The sequence below is a fragment of the Octopus bimaculoides genome, chromosome 1 (assembly GCF_046866305.1).
Source record: "Octopus bimaculoides isolate indiv1 chromosome 1, ASM4686630v1, whole genome shotgun sequence".
Classification (NCBI taxonomy): domain Eukaryota; kingdom Metazoa; phylum Mollusca; class Cephalopoda; order Octopoda; family Octopodidae; genus Octopus; species Octopus bimaculoides.
Genome location: NC_142928.1, coordinates 163,268,373 through 163,285,707, shown reverse-complemented (window position 1 = coordinate 163,285,707; position 17,335 = coordinate 163,268,373). Strand labels below are relative to the sequence as shown.

Sequence of the window (17,335 nt, the reverse complement as noted above, 5' to 3'; positions counted from 1 at the left end):
TATATATGGAGGTGCATGGCCCAGTGGTTAGGGTGTCAGCACCATGATCATAAGATTGTGGTTTCGATTCCTGGACCGGGTGGTGCGTTGTGTTCTCGAGCAAAGCACTTCATTTCACGTTGCTCCAGTTCACTCAGCTGGCAAAAATGAGTAACACTGCAATGGACTGGTGTCCCGTCCAGCTGGGGAACACATACGCTATAGAAACCCCGGGAAACCGGGCCCATGAGCCTGGCGAGGCTTTAAAAGGGCGCATTTATTATATATATATATATATATATCATCATTATCATCATCATCATCATCATCATCATATATATATATATATATATATATATATATATATATATATACACAGGGTGTCCAAAAGGTCTAGGTACATGGAGTAAATAAAATCATAATATAAACAATTAAATACAAGAAATAATAATTTCTTAAAGTGTGTGTTAATCCCCATGTACCCAGACTTTGTGGACACCCTGTATATATATATATATCTTACCCACCCATGCCTCACTAATTCAGGACCCTGTCATTTCCTGCTTTTTCTATTACAAAGGCTTTATGACTTCCAACAATAATGAATCAAGTGTTTCTGTTTGTACAAAAACAACTGGTGAGCAAAAAGTCAGTTGTGGCTGGTTTGAATATTTGAATAATTGTTCACATGTCACCTGTAGCAGCTGTCAACCACCCAACTCTTAAGTTAATGTATTTGACTTTTAAAAAAAAAAAAAAAACTAGGGATGGTTAGAATTCTCTTTACCTTCCTTTAAACAGATTTATGATCAAAATTCTTCCAACCATCACTAGAATTTTCTTTGTTTTGTTATTTTTTTCTCCAGACATTTTATACTTGGAACTACAATTTTCTTTGTGTTGTTATTTTTTTCTCCAGACATTTTATACTTGGAACTACATTGGCCAATGTGTCCTTTTTTTTTAGGTCTTAGAGAAAAGTTTGGCTGTTGTTTCTAACATATCAAGTTATGGATACTCACTCATTGACTTTACATGCATAATTTGCAGCTCTAAAATCCTGATGATGTGATTGTTTGTCATTTAGGGTAGGTATAAGAGGCTAGATCTGGTTGTTTTGAGGATAAAACAGGTAGATTATTTTGGCTGGATATGGATAGTTTAACCCTTTAGCATTTAAACTGGCCATATCCAACACAAATATTCTATCTGTTTTATACTCAAACCAACCAGATCTGGCCTCTTATATCCTACAATGTCATTCTAAAAATATACACTCACATCATCAGAATCTCAAAGCTACAAGATAATGGATGGTTAATTCAAAACAATGTGAATCAATAAGCATTACATTTGACAATAATCTGAATGCTTAAGGGTACAATGTTAAAGAATTGACAGAGAGTACATCACCAATGTGTTACTAAATCTATTCTCAATTTAAGTATTTGTTCTAAAATTTATACATGAATAAGTAGATACATTTTTTTAGTCCCCAAACACAAATAGCCCCCATATTAACAACTGACGCTAACATATTTATAATGGCTGTGAGGTTAAGGTGCTGGGTTATTACCTATTTTGTTATAAGCTCAAATCTTACTACAGATATTATGTTGTGGTATGTAATCCCTGTAAAAGTTATAACTACTTGTCTTTATCTCATTAATTACATGCATTTCTTGCCTACATGAATATTATAGATATAAGATCTAAAATCATTTTTCCAGAAACAGGTATTCTGCACCAGCTTACAATGTCCAAATTGAATGCACTCTTCTATTATACCACCACATTCACACATACATAAAAAAAAATCAAATTTTCAAATAGGTGCAGGCATGGCTGTGTGGTAAGAAGCTTGCTTCCCAACCTCATGGTTCCATAACAACTTGACCTGCTACAAATAGCAGCCAGTTCTCTCTGAAACTACATCCTACATGTTCGATAATGTACTAACGGGTTCACCAGTCATAAGGAAAGACAGGATGGTCACAGCTGGGGTGCCTTTGGTTATAGCTGTTCTAGAAATAAATAACAATCGCATGAGTGGTTGGTGTTAGGAAGGGCATCCAGCTGTAGAAACTGCCAAATCAGATTGGAGCCTGGTGTAGCCATCTGGTTCACCAGTCCTCAGTCAAATCGTCCAACCCATGCTAGCATGGAAAGTAGACATTAAACGATGATGATGATGATGAACAAATACTAACTTGAGAACAGGGTTCCCTCTAAGCTGTGCATACACAAGATTTTGGAGATGAAATAAACATTTTTCTAATTGAAGAAATTCCAGTAATGGTTACTTGCATGGATGCACACAGGCAAATTTCTGCACACACCCACAAAAAAAAATTTTTTTTTTTTTTGGAGTAGACAGAACATTGCTTGCTTGAGAGCAATCCATTGCAGCATTCAATTTTATTCTTAATTGATTCACTTGCTGGGTATTAAATGTCAGTTTCCGTTTCCTGACTTACTTTGAGTATGCTAGTAAATCCCAGCGGTCAGTGGTATGTTATTTTCTGTTTTTCCAATAAGTTATGAGTTAAAAGTTTGAATGTCTTACTGAAAACATTCATGTAAATTTATATTAAATACATCAATCTTTCTCACTGTAATAATTCTTAGATGCAACCAATAAAGTTCTCTTTATGAGATGGTAAAATTAGATTTACTACTTTGCTAATTACCATTTTCAATAAAGACAAGGCTGCAACTGGCTTTCAGTTAATAAAACTCATCAAACCAATATTTTACAACTTCATTTTAGAGTCAGTATTATTTTTGTAACTAACAGGTAATTAACTGTTGTATAATTTACAAGTAATTAGTCTCTCTGTTATGTAACATGCAAATAATTGGCTGTTGTGATGCAAGACACAGGTTGTTGGGCTTCATTTTGAACAAAATCTAATTTTATTAGGAGTTCAATTTCGAAAACAATTTACTGATAAAATTTTATTGATTTCTTTCGAGTTGACATGAGGCTATGAAAAGGAGGAGATGTACACTATTAAATTAGTCCAATAATATTGCTGGTATGTTTGTGGTGTTTTTATTATTAATTTGTGTGATGAATAAAAGAAGAATTGACCTCAACTGGATTTAATTTTAAAAGAGTGAGGAACCTAACATTTTATTGATTTATTTTGGCCTGATACAAGGCCATGAAAAGGGATGCATATTTGATTAAACTGGTTCAATATATCACTGGTACTTTACATCAACCTGTCTAAATTAAAAGCACAATTGACCTCAGTTGGGTTTGAAATTTAAAATAGGGTGAAACCTAATTAGAAACAGTAACTAATCTATTTTAGAAGTGTAGTGGAGTATCTAATGAGTTGTTTTATTTCAGAAAAACTCTCACAAGAAGTATTATTACATGAAATAATTAGATTTAGTTTCAGTGTTTCATTAAATCTGTATTATTTTGTTAGAGAAAGAAAGAAATCCTTTTAGCTAACCGATTAAAGCAACATTTCATCTGGCTTTGCACTCTTGAGTTCAAATTCCACTGAGATCAACTTTGCATTTCATCATAAAATAAGAACCAGTTGAGCGCTGGAGTCAATATAATCAACTAGCTCTTTTCCAAAAAAATTTTCAGGCCATGTGTTTATAGTAGAAAGAATTATTGACAGTATAAATAGAAAGCCATTGTGTTCAATATCCTCTGGTGTCAGCTCTTAGTATACATAGTAAATAAAAACGTCTGAAAGGAAATCATTATCAATGTGATCTCTGTACTTAAAGTAATATGCAAACCTTCTTGTAAAGTACTTCAGGAGATTGTGTCAGATATCAGCTTAAGTGTTTTAAACTTATGACAGTAAATAATTCCTCCTGGACTCTAAACTCTGTATTAGTCTTCTGAACTCAATATTTTAATTCTTTGACCAATCAACACTATTATGTTGTATAAAAGTTGGCCATGATATGGTAGAAAACATAACTGTCATTATTAAGCTGGTGTTTGAAACATAAATTAACAGGAAATTTTGGTGTAAGATTTTCATTTAGATCACTTTAACCCTTTAGCATTCACATTACTTTGTAGCTTTGTGATTTCAATAACATGGTTGTATATTTTTAGAATTATGTTGTGTGGTAGGTGTAAGAGGCCTCATCTGGTCAATTTAAACATAAAGCATGTAGAATATTTGAGCCTGATATGGCCAGTTTGAATACTAAAGGGTTAAAACAGCAAGCTGTATCACACGACCAAGGGCAGTCTTGGGCAGATTGGTATAAAAAGGTTAAGATTTGGTCACAACCTTATAGAGGTATGTTCATTGGATAAGTCAGCCTCATCACTTATATTTGAAGTGTATGAGCCTATGTACAAGTATCTCTGGTGTTGAAAATGTTGTCATAGTATGGAGTTCCAAGATTGTTGTGAACACAACAATTCTGTAATGTGTGATATGCCAGTAATCACACAACATGCTCAGTTTAAGAAGTAAATTCTAACCGTTTTGATACCAACCTGTCAGAGACCAGCTCAGGTTCTATGGATAGATACATCCTACTTAAATTAAAACCTGCCATAAAATCTCATATTAATTGCTGTTCCAAATACCAGAGTTATAAAGATGGAGTAAATTTACTAAATTCTTCATTATTTTCAAATAGATTGAAATAAAGATAGTATATTTCAACAGATATATGGTAACAAAAGGGTTTGGCTGATAAGAGCTGTACAAGCCCTGTACAGGAATGCTGTCAGTAAGGTGAGAGTTGGCAATGAGTATAGTGAAGAATTCCGAATAGAAGTAGGGGTTCACCAAGGATCAGTCCTCAGGCCCCTCTAATTCATTATAGTCATCCAGGCAATAACAGAGGAATTCAAGATAAGCTGCCCCTGAGTGCTCCTCTATGCAGATGACCTTGTACTGGTATGGTCATGTGTTACAAATGAATGAAGACAGATGTGTGAGGAAGTGCCACTCCCTAACTGTAGAAGGAACCTGTGGAAGAGATAGACCCAGGAAGACATGGGATGAGGTGGTGAAGCATGACCATCGAACATTGGGCCTCACAGATGCAATGACAGGAGACCAGGACCTTGCATGTCCAGCCCTGTTAATACCCTGATGTGTCTGGTGATATGATGTGCTTGAGAAGACCTGTTGAGTCAAGTAAAATCAATATCATAGCTCTGACCCAAACGTGGTCAATGCCAGGTCCGCCTGACTGGCTCCCGTGCTGGTGGCACGTAAAAAGCACCAACCGAACATAGTTGATGCCAGTACCCCCAGACTGGCTCCCGTGCCAGTGGCATGCAAAAAGCACCAACCGAACACAGCCAATGCCAGTACTCCCTGTGACTGGCTCTTGTGTCAGTTGCACGTAAAAGGCACCCACTACACTCTCGGAGTGGTTGGCGTTAGGAAGGACATCCAGCTGTAGAAACATTACCAGATCAGATTGGCTCTCCAGACCTCAGTCAAACCGTCCAACCCATGCCAGCATGGAAAACAGACGTTAAACGATGTTGATGATGATGACGACAACCCACAGCAAAGACAATATCAATCAATAGAAAGTAATAACAATGAAACATTTTACTTGTTAATCTTATTGACATAGATCTCAGCTAACCAAAGCTAAGAACAACTTTTACTACTTTTCTGCTGTTATAATTATGTAAAAAAGTTGTTTATCCTTTGGACTTCATAGATCCAGCAGACCTATGAGCAAATGCCTCCCAGGCATGATCATTATCTGCTGTGTTTCTTCCTTGTTATATGGTACAGTGTAATTTGATGGATATTTGGCTGCTATTTCAAGAGACTGTGTAAAGGCTCCCTCACTAACTCAACTATGTAAGAACATAAATGGTAATGATTGATGTATAATGGAACAAGGATTGAGTGAAGAATCTATCTCTTACATACTTTATTTCTTTCTTGCAGTGCTGGTCCAAAAGGAGATAATCTTTATGAGTGGGTTTCTACAATTTTTGGACCAAAGGGTTCTGTTTACGAAGGAGGAGTATTCTTTCTCGACATCCACTTTACAAATGATTATCCATTCAAACCACCTAAGGTAAGTTCTTTCATTTATCTCTTATGTTTAACCCAAGTATTTTTGCCACCCAGTATCCCTAACAGATATATAACAAGGTAAAACGTATGTTGACATTGAATGTAACAAAACGGGGTGGTGCTGAATAGAAATTTAAATGGTTAAATGCAAGATTTTCATATCAGTCTTGTCAATTGCTGAATCACCCACACTGCTATCTTGAAGGAAGAGGATCATCATCATTACTATCACCTCCCTTTACCATGTTTGCATGCCTCACTCAGAGTTTATTGAAGCAGGTTTTTTATGACCAAATGCTTTTCCTGTGTTGCTAGCCCTCATCCATTTCCAAGCAAGGTAATATTTCTCCATGTTTAAATGTTTTTACAGAATGTTGGAAATGAATGACATTTCTTGCATTACAGTGACTATATATCATGAGATGTCAAGTAAAGGAGAGAGAGACGTGCACACACACACACACACACTCACACACAGTGGGCTTCTTCCAATAACTTCTTCAAGAGTTCTTCTGATGAGGCAGTATTGTGAAATTCAGGTTCTAACTTGGAGTTTTCTTTAGTTTTAATTGGTCCCTTAGTTATTTGTCTGTCTTGTATGTTCTTAACAAATTCTGGATTTGTATCAAATATGAGAATATGGATTCACACCAGTATGCTGCACTAACAGCACCAAATCAGTTGACATGCTGTTGGTGAAGGCAAGGGCATTCAACTGCCTTTCTCCAAATTTCAGTGCTCTCTTCCATACTTCATAACGGAGATTTCAGGAAATAATCTTCAGACAACTATTCAGCCAGCTCTATAACTAACTGTCTAGTACCATTGATGCTCCACTAAGCAAGGTTGAAAAGCTAGTTTTAGGGTGTTGTGTTATCATTGCTTTTCAAAATCATTGATTCTTTTATTGTATTCTTTGGTTTCAAAACTTGCACACATATTCTCTTCATTTTCAGCAATTATTGGAAAAATCATTATGTTCTGAGATCAAATCTTACTGAGGTTGATTTTGCCTTTCATCTCTTCGGGGTCAATAAAATTAGTACCAGTTGAGCACTGGGATAGATGACATCAACTGATCCACTAACTTCTTTAAAAAATTGTTGGCCGTATGCCAAAATTTGAAACAATTCTATTCTTTTACAGTACTGTATTTCAGCAGTGTGCCTCTTGGTAGGCTCTTGTTAAATATTGTACATCTAAGAGTGTTTGTTCATGTTGCTAAGGTTACATTTATGAGTTTTGTACTTATGAGTGTAAATCAATTTATAAGGCTAGTTTCTTTTACACTTGGCACAATCCTTTTAGCAGAAACATATTCTGTTGTATATAATTGCAGTTGTTTGATATTTATGATTCTTTTTTTTATAAATGAAGTGTGGTTGTTTGTTTCTAGTCTTCCATGGAAAACATATCTAGTGTCTAGCTATGGGAAAATATGACCTTGCTTGAAAACATAATGGTTGACAACATGACAAGCAAATCTGCCTTAACAAATTCTGTCTGACCCATGCAAGCATGGGAAAGTACATGTTAAATGATGATGATGAAGAGTTTTTAAATATAAAACAAACAAAAAATCCACGTGATGACTAAGAACACCAGAATGTGACCTTTAAGGTCTTAAGGCTCTCCATGGAATAACTGTATTGTAGTAGTGTTTTCATATCTTTTTTTTTCATTATTATTTCTTCAATCTAAATATATGACATAGCTTTGTAGTGTCTTCCATATCACAAATATATTTTTTTAATATTTCTGCTTCACTTCACAGCTTCAAACAAACTTCACCAAGATCACTACCCTTTCCCCCACCTTATTTATTTATTTGTTTATTTTCTGTTATTGATTTCTTGTTTCAAATTTGGTCACTGACAGCTGTATGTGTATTAGTCTATGGTGAAGCATTCAACTGTGAAATGTGAATAGTCAAGGAAGGAAGCTGAAGGCCAGCTTATGTGATGGACTGAAAAGAGGCTTGACTCTGTATGACCATGTGACTATGCCAATAGACAGTCTAACACCTCAACTTCACATCATACCATTACTGAAGCTTGCCATTTCACCATTGTTAGTTTGCGTTTAGCCACTGGTTGGTCAGCTCTGATCAAGCATACCTATGTTCAAAAGTATCCCATTTGTGGCTATCTCCTCTCATTTATGTTATATCTGCATATATTATCCACCCTTTTTATAGGAATAGGGTTTCATATCAGAGCAACTTTGATGCTATTTCTAGCAGGTCAAATGATCATGTAGAGCAGTGGTTTTCAACCAAGTCCATATGGCCCTTAGGGCTCCATGTAAAATTTTGTTGAAATTCATATGCAATAAATTGATTATACTTCTGCAATACACCCAATGTAACTACACTTGCTGTTGGTGATATTTCTCCATCTCTGGACTTTTCTGTTTTCCTTTCTCACGAAGGGCTTTGCTTGAGATGTCAAAAACTCTCTCTTTTTACTGAGCGTCAAATTAATAAATTCCATGTGCACATCCTCTTGTTTGTTTGATTATTCAATTTAAACATTTTAACTATTTTTTCAATACAATTCTTAATAATATCGAATTCTAAAAATACAACAGGATATTTTAAACCTCGAATGGTTATAGGGGTCCGTGCAAGTAAAATAGGAATCAAAAGGGTACATAGGCAAAGGATGGTTGAGAACCACTGATGTAAGAGGTTCCTTTGTTATGAGTCATTCCACAGGTGACCATTCTTTTTTCTCGGTGGAAGGGTGGGGTCCATAACTTGTATACTACTACACTTATCTGATTTATTCTTTGCTTTTGTTTTTTTAAAGATAACTATCATATGCTTTGAGGAAAATTTGGCTACTGTTTCTAGTAGGTTCAGAAATTACCTTTCCCTCACCACCACCATAGTGATGGCTGGCTTTGGTTTTGAAATTCACTCTCTAAAAAAAGTCTGGGGGTGCTAAAATCACTTCCTATTGATCTGCAATTCACAGGTCCAAATTTGCAGTGTCATGACCCTTAAGTATTTCATTCTTTGATACTAACCCACCTGTGAATGCCTAAATTCTATCATAATTAATTAAATTGCAGAGTTTCAACACCAGCTTAATGATGTTCAGTAATCTTACTAAATCTATAATAAATTCTTGATTAGATTAATTTTAAGATTAATCAAAACTTTATAGGCAGTGTTCCCAAAAGGATTAATTATGTTATTACAACATGACTTATTAACCAATGCTTGAAAATAACTTTTTTCATATTGGTGCAGGTGTGGTTGTATAGTAAGAAGTTGCCTCCCAACCACATGGTTCCAGGTTCACTCCCACTACATGGCACCTTGAGCAAGTGTTTCTACTATAGCCCTGGGCTGACCAAAGGCTTGTGAATGGATTTGGGAGACAGAAACTGAAAGAAGCTCATCATGTACATATGTATAGATAGATAGATAGATAGATAGATATAGATGCATGTATAAAGATATATATATATATATATATATATATATCAGCAGAAAATGGAGAAAAGGTTTGATCAACAAACAAATTGACCAACATAGGTTAATTATTTTTTAAGTTTTGTATTAAAAAATAATTAACCGATATTTGCCAATTTGTTTGTTTGTTGATCAAAGGTTTTCTCATTTACCGCTGATTTTAAATTTGATTCTTGATAAGTTCTTGTTTATCCCATTATTACCTGTATTCTGTGAGCATAGTGTGCTTGCATACCAAATACCCAGGGTTAACATAGGTAATTGATATCAGTAGTAAGTATGGCTATTCTTATCCCTTAGACAGTTATTCCAACCGCTAACTCTACTTACCTATATATATATATATATATATATATATATATAAACAAATAGTAAATGAGTATATGCATATATACGTACAGGTATGTGCATACCGACATCGACCTGTATGTATAGGTGCATATCTGGGTACAGGACATTGCAAACAAAACGTAGGCAAGAAAACACACAAGCCACATAGAGAACATTTTCCTTCATCAGCTACCCCCGTTTTAACACCGGCATTTCGAAGAGATATATATAGGTGCAGAAGTGGCTGTGTGGTAAGTAGCTTGCTTACCGACCACATGGTTCCGGATTCAGTCCCACTGCGTGGCACCTTGGGCAACTGTCTTCTACTATAGCCTCAGACCAACCAAAGCCTTGTATATATGTATATGTAAATATATATGTTTGTGTGTCTGTGTTTGTCCCCCCCAACATCGCTTGACAACCGATGCTGGTGTGTTTACGTCCCTGTAACTTAGCGGTTTGGCAAAAGAGACCGATAGAGTAAGTATTAGGCTTACAAAGAATAAGTCCTGGGGTTGATTTCCTCGACTAAAGGCGGTGCTCCAGCATGGGCGCAGCCAAATGATTGAAGCAAGTAAAAGACTATATATATATATATGTGTGTGTATAAGAGGGTTGACCACTAAGTGGACATCCATTTTGCTAGAAGAAGACCACCTATGGTCTGACCACTAAGAAAAGATTGTTCTCAAGAAAATTCAGCAAACACCAGAACGTAAGCAAGTAAGACAAATGAAAAGATACAAAATATAACAATTTTTTCTTAGTGGTCAGACCATAGGTGGTCTTCTTCTAGCAAAATGGATGTCCACTTAGTGGCCAACCCTCTTATATATATGTAATATAATTTTTCTGAATCTTCAGAGTATTCAATTTACTAGGCCACTGGTTTTAAATTGATATTAATCAAATTAATATCCAATTTTTCAACCCTATTATTTAAATTTATATTTTTGTGTGTATATATATATGTGTGTGTGTGTATATATATATATATATATATATATATATATATATATATATATATATATATATATATATATAATTGACTGATAGAATGAGTACTGGGTTTGATTTGTTCAACTAAATAGTTCGAGGTGGTGCCCCAGCATGACCATGGTTCAATGACTGAAACAAGTAAAAGATGGGATCGAGATTTGCTACAAGTGGTGTCTTTTTTGTTTTTACAGTTTAGTCCAAAGGAGTTGAGGGTTCTTGCACCTGTGAGATTCACAGGCCCTTCGAGATTGGTGAGATTGATATTGTTTACATTCAGCTTGAACATCTGCAAGACATCTACTGGGAATACAAAGTGGTGGCAGTGGCAGCAGTGCTGCTGCTGCAAATTTCAAAGGAATGGGATTTTAAGGAAGATGGAATGAGCAAAGTATAGGTATGAATAGACACACTGTATGGTTGACGGGAAGATATGTTTTTGGTGACCTAGTTGGAAATGGAGAACGAGCCATTTTGGCCCTGCCTGTTTGGCATCGTTGATTCAACACTGCCTCATCTGACATCAGATGTTTTAATGTTTCTCTTTTTCTCTCCGTCCCTCTCTCTCCTCTTTCTCACTTACTCCCTCTCACTCTCCCCCTGTTTCTCCATCTATCTCTCTCTCTAGTGCTAGAAAGTATTGTCACCAAAATAGATTCAGTGTCCAGTTGGCCATGCCAAATCACTACTGTCCAAACAACAATACCCAATCGTCTCATTCTTGCTGGTCATACTAACCAAAGAATTACACCAACCAACGGCCAAAATCTCCTCTCCACTGCCTCCTCCATACGCTTGACAGAAAAAGGCGACTATTTGCTAAATTTTACCATCAGTTCTGGTCACCAATATATTTTGAAGATAATGGGATTCAATTAAATTGCAACAAGGACCACCTATGCTATAAAATTTCAAGCAAATGAGGGTTACTGTGTCATTTAAACTGCTAGAAATGGTAGCTACATTTTCATCAAATTATGCCCCAGTCTCTTAAAAAGGAATGAGCTCAATACTATAGCCCAGATGTGGTTGTCATAGTTACACATACACAAGAATCACAAGACATGGTTTCATAGCTTTTTAAAAACAGCTTTCTTCATTTGAGTTTTATTTTTGCTCCCTATTTACTGTTTTGACAACTTTTTTTCCATGTCGGCATGGACAGGATGGATTTTTGTTGGAGTACTTTTTTTTTATTTTTTTTTTTTAACAATTAGATAACCATCTAAGCTTTGACTACTTATCCTGTCTCACTAATCATTTGATGGTGGATTAGTAGCAAGACATGATTTTTTTTTTTTTTTTGTCAGTCAGGCAAACTGGAGTGAAAATAATTACTTGCTTTACTCTGTAAGAATTGAACTTGCTACCATATGACTTAACAAGCCAAAAACGGGTTCCTCTACTTGGTCACTCAACCTGCAAGAAGTAGTGGCCCAATCTCTCTTCTTAAATTCACTCTTAATATCTTTTAAAAAAAGAAGACACTTTGAATTATATAGCCTAAATGCAATTCAATTATGCCTAACAAATTGCTGGGTTGATCATACTTTCACAGGTCTACTGGTAAAGGATTTAGCTTGTGATAAACAACATTTTCATTTTTGGTTTTCCGTAGCTTATTCAGCAGAGGAAGGACAGTTCCTGTGAAATTTTTGTTAGGATTCTGAAACTAGTGAGGGTAAAAATGAGATAGAAGCAATGCATTGAGATGTTGGGTCATCCTCAGATTGGAAATCTTGTTCGAATGCTTACAACAAAGTGAGCTCCACTTTAACTATCCATGGTACTCAAGTGATTTTGTTAACCTTTTAACATTTAAACCAGCCATATAAAGCCTAAATATTCTATCTGTTTTATATTCAAGCCAGCCTGATCCAGCCTCTCAAACCTACATCCTAAAAATAAACAAACACATCATTGAAATCTCAAAGCTACAAGATAATGCATGATTAATTCAAAACTATACGAATAAATATGCATTACACTTGATAGAGTAATCTGAAATCTGAATAGTAAAAGGTTAAGTTGGGCTACAGATTGATTTGTATTCTTTGATATGTTTAGCATATATTCACATGTACCTCTTTTTATTACAGGTGACATTTCGCACTCGGATATACCATTGCAACATTAACAACCAAGGCGCCATATGCTTAGATATTCTGAAGGACAACTGGAGTCCAGCACTGACAGTTTCTAAAGTGCTGTTGTCAGTCTGTTCGCTTCTTACAGATTGCAATCCACGAGATCCACTTGTTGGAAGTATTGCAACCCAGTTTCTCACCAACAGAGAAGAACATGACAAAACAGCTCGCCAGTGGACCAAGAAATTTGCCACGTGAACCGCATTTACTCTCATAGCTCTGGACCTGTTCGTGTCGATGCTAGTCATTCTATTCTTGACTGTTGCATCATCAACATTCAGTACTTATTTAGAGATCAGCCGTTTTTTGATTACCTCTCTCAACAAACAAACAAACAAACAAAGCAAGAAAGAACAAAAAGTCTTTAACAAAAAATAATTAAGACAAGCAAAAAAAAAAACTTTTAAAAAAAATGACTTAATAAAAATGTATGTATCTGAGCTGATATAAATTTCTAACTTTACAACCTGCCCCAGGATTTTAAGAAGAATAATTAATTAATTAAATAAATAAATAAACACAAAAACAGCCAAAAAATTTCCATGGAAACAACATAATATCTGAATTAAAATGATGTTAAATAACAAGAATACTAACTTAAAATATTAAATTTGGAAATAAAAATAAAAATGGGGGAGTGAAAGAAAGAACCAGAGTAAAATTCCTATCATGGGGTGGGGGGTTGCTATTTTGGACCTTTTGCAAAATGGAAAGGACAAGAATTCCTTTAAAAATATCAAAAAAAAAAATTACAAAAAAAAAAATATTAAAAAATACTCTAAATTGTTGGTAGAAAACTACAACAATAACCACTATGAACTTAAAGAAAAAAATCTAAAAATGTATGTGTAATATATATGTATATGTTATATATATGTGTATGTGTGTCTATACATATATATATACACACACACACACATATGTAGGTGTGTGTGTTTGTATATATATATATATATATATATGCACACACACACACATGTACACATGCACACATATACAAGCATATTTGTGTATGCATATATTTACATATGTGTGTATATGAATGTGTATATCTATATATAATATATATATATATATACATATGCATTTATATGAATATATATGTATAACACATATACATATATGTGAGTGTGTGTGTGTGTGTGAGTGTAAGCATATATATGTATGTGTATATATGCATGTGTATGTATAATTTAGGTGTATTGATTTTATTTTCATTTCAATTTTTTTGTTGGGTAATTAGTGGTTTATATTTATTTTTTCTTCTTTAATTTTTTTTTTTTAATAAAAAAACATACAGAAAAAATATCCCATCCCTTGTGCTACAAGCTGAGTGTATAAAATTGAGTGTATATGTAATTAGTTACAGTTGTAGTTTAACAAAAAAAAAAAGAAAACCTTGTCCACATCTATCTCTCATTGTCATTTCAATACCTTATCAGCTCTGCTTAATTTGGATCAGTTGAAATTTTCCTAGGTTGAGCATATATTTTTTTACTCTTACTGTCCTGACCATTATCATTATAACCATTATTATTATTATTATTATTATGGATGCTTTGGTTATTGTAATAACAATAATAATAATTACAACTATTATTATTATTATTATCATCATTATTATCATTTATTATTATGATTATTATTATTATTATTTGATTGATTTTTATCTCCACAATTTGCATAACAGTTGAGCCGTTTACATTTCTTTTGGAAAAAAAAAAGTATAATAATAATAAAGACAAAAAACACAAATAAATAAAATTTGTCCATGGTTTGTTCACTCTTAATTCATTAATTAATTAATGGCCAGATCTATCTAATATTTTAGATACAACAATGCAAAATGTTACATGAATTCTGTTGATTATGAAACTATTAATTTGCATTTTTTTTTTCTTCAGGCTTGGGGCATGACTGTGTGGTTAAGAAACTTGCTTTTTTACAACCACATGGTTTTAGATTCTGTCTTGCTGCACAGCACCTTGTCTTCTACTGTAGCCTCAGGCCAACAGAACACAGAAACTGTGTGGAAGCCCATTATGTGTGTCTTTGTGTCTCTTTGCTTCCTTGCCACCATTACATGACAACCAGTGTTAGTTTATGCCCCTGAAACCTAACAGTTCAGCAAAAGGAACTTCTAGAGTAAATACTTGTTGTTGGCTTACGACGTCGAGGGTTCCAGTTGATCCGATCAACGGAACAGCCTGCTCGTGAAATTAACGTGCAAGTACCCTTAACGTAGTTCTCAGGGATATTCAGCATAACACAGTGTGACAAGGCTGACCCTTTGAATTACAGGCACAACAGAAACAGGAAGTAAGAGTGAGAGAAAAAGTTGTGGTGAAAGAGTACATCAGGGTTCGCCACAATCCCCTGCTGGAGCTTCGTGGAGCTTTAGGTGTTTTCGCTCGATAAACACTCACAGCGCCCGGTCTGGGAATCGAAACTGCGATCCTATGACCCTGTGTCCGCGGCACTAACCACTGGGCCATTGCGCCTCCACAGAGTAAATACTAAACTTAACATATAAGTAATAGGGTCAATTTGTTCAAGATGTTGCCCAAGCATGGCCACAGTCTAATGATTGAAACAAGGAAAAATTAAAGATATATTTCAGCCAATCTGTTATCAAGTTTGTCTTTGGAGACTTAATTTCTGGTAAGTTTGATAAACCATTGGGACTGGCTTGCCAGCTCTGTTTTACATTCTTTTCTTTTTATGAAATGCAACTGTAAAGGAGCAAGCTCAGTGGAGCTCATCGTTTCAAGTTATATATAACTGTGTAAAACCAGCAGATGATTTGTTGTTAGGGAAAATAACAAGTCACCACTTTGTAGCTCAGCAATTTTCAATGAAAGACAAACGCATAGGCGCAGGAGTGGCTGTGTGGTAAGTAGCTTGCTTACCGACCACATTGTTCCGGGTTCAGTTCCACTGCGTGGCATCTTGGGCAAGTGTCTTCTACTATAGCCTCGGGCCGACCAAAGCCTTGTGAGTGGATTTGGTAGACGGAAACTGAAAGAAGCCCGTCGTATATATGCATATATATATATGTGTGTTTATGTCCCCGTCACTTAGCGGTTCGGCAAAAGAGACAGATAGAATAAGTACTGGGCTTACAAAGAATAAGTCCCGGGGTTGATTTGATCGACTAAAGGCGGTGCTCCAGCTTGGCCGCAGTCAAATGACTGAAACAAGTAAAAGAGAGACATACAGACACGCATGCGCACATACTCACATGTATGTGTAAACCATGCCGTAGCAGACTCTGGAACTCGATGCAGTCCTTGAACCCATTGGATCCTGTCAAACGATCCAACCCATGTCAGCATGGAATGTGGACGTTAAATGATAATAGTGGTGATTGTGTGCGCGCGCGTGAGATGAGCTTTCAGTTTCTGTCTGCCAAATGTGCCCGCAAGGCTTCAGCCAGCCCAGAGCTGTAGTAGAAGACACTTATCCAAGGTGCCATGGCGAACAAGGAAGGTTCATATTTTGAGTGTGTACGTTATTGATTTGCTTGTAGATTGGTTGAATTGTTAGAGCGTCAAACAAGATGCCTTGTAGTTCTTTATTTAAGAGATGAGAAATTATTTATATTCGACGGATATTTGTCCTCATCTTGTTTGTTTTCAACACTACGTTTCGGCTGATATACACTCCAGCCTTCTTCAGGTGTCTTGGGGAAATTTCGAACCTGGGTTCTCATTCCTAAGGTATTTTTCGATATTATTATTAAGGTCTCTGCTTGGAATCGAACTCGGAATCTTGGGGTTAGTAACCCGCGCTCTTAACCACTACGCCATATGCCCGTGAGCATAATGTGTTCGACAGCGCGACTTCTAACTCATATCTGAATTTATTCTTAGGTATGCATCGTCGTGGCATACCAACAAATGGTTTTTACACTGTTTGTATATAGTCATAGACTGGCGATTAAATAATTTAAAATGCCTTGCAGTATTTCTCCCTGCTTTTTAACTTTTGTGTTCAAATCACGCTTTACCTTTCATCTCTCTAGCATCAATTAAAAGAAATTATTACTGATTCGTTTATCACTGATCAGGAATGACACGGTATGCTCATCGTGAACTCCGTTGCGCTTATCACAAATCAATCTGCAATAACATGGGTGACAACTCAACCGAATCGGAGGCGAACTGAATCGCCAATCTATGACTATATATAAATAGTGTAAAAACCATTTGCTGGTATGCCACGATGATGCATACCTAAGAATAAATTTAGATATGAGTTAGAAGTGGCGCTAGTGTTGTAAAGATTATCGAACACACATACTCAAAATGTGAACCCTCCTTGTTAGCCGGTAGGCTTCGGTGTAGCGCGGC

General features: G+C 35.6%; 1 protein-coding gene across 4 annotated transcripts in view; it reads left to right on the top strand.

Moving 5' to 3' along the window:
* LOC106884412 (ubiquitin-conjugating enzyme E2 E1) overlaps positions 1-14,751 on the top strand; it is a 209,915-nt gene extending 195,164 nt beyond the window's left edge. For all 4 annotated transcript variants that reach the window (XM_014935773.3, XM_089362078.1, XM_089362079.1 and 1 more), the window contains 2 exons: positions 5,898-6,030; positions 12,936-14,751. In XM_014935773.3, coding sequence (XP_014791259.1) covers positions 5,898-6,030; positions 12,936-13,181 — 379 coding nt within the window. In that variant the 3' untranslated portion in view covers positions 13,182-14,751. The remainder of the gene's footprint in view (positions 1-5,897; positions 6,031-12,935) is intronic.
* Positions 14,752-17,335: the final 2,584 nt, after the last annotated feature.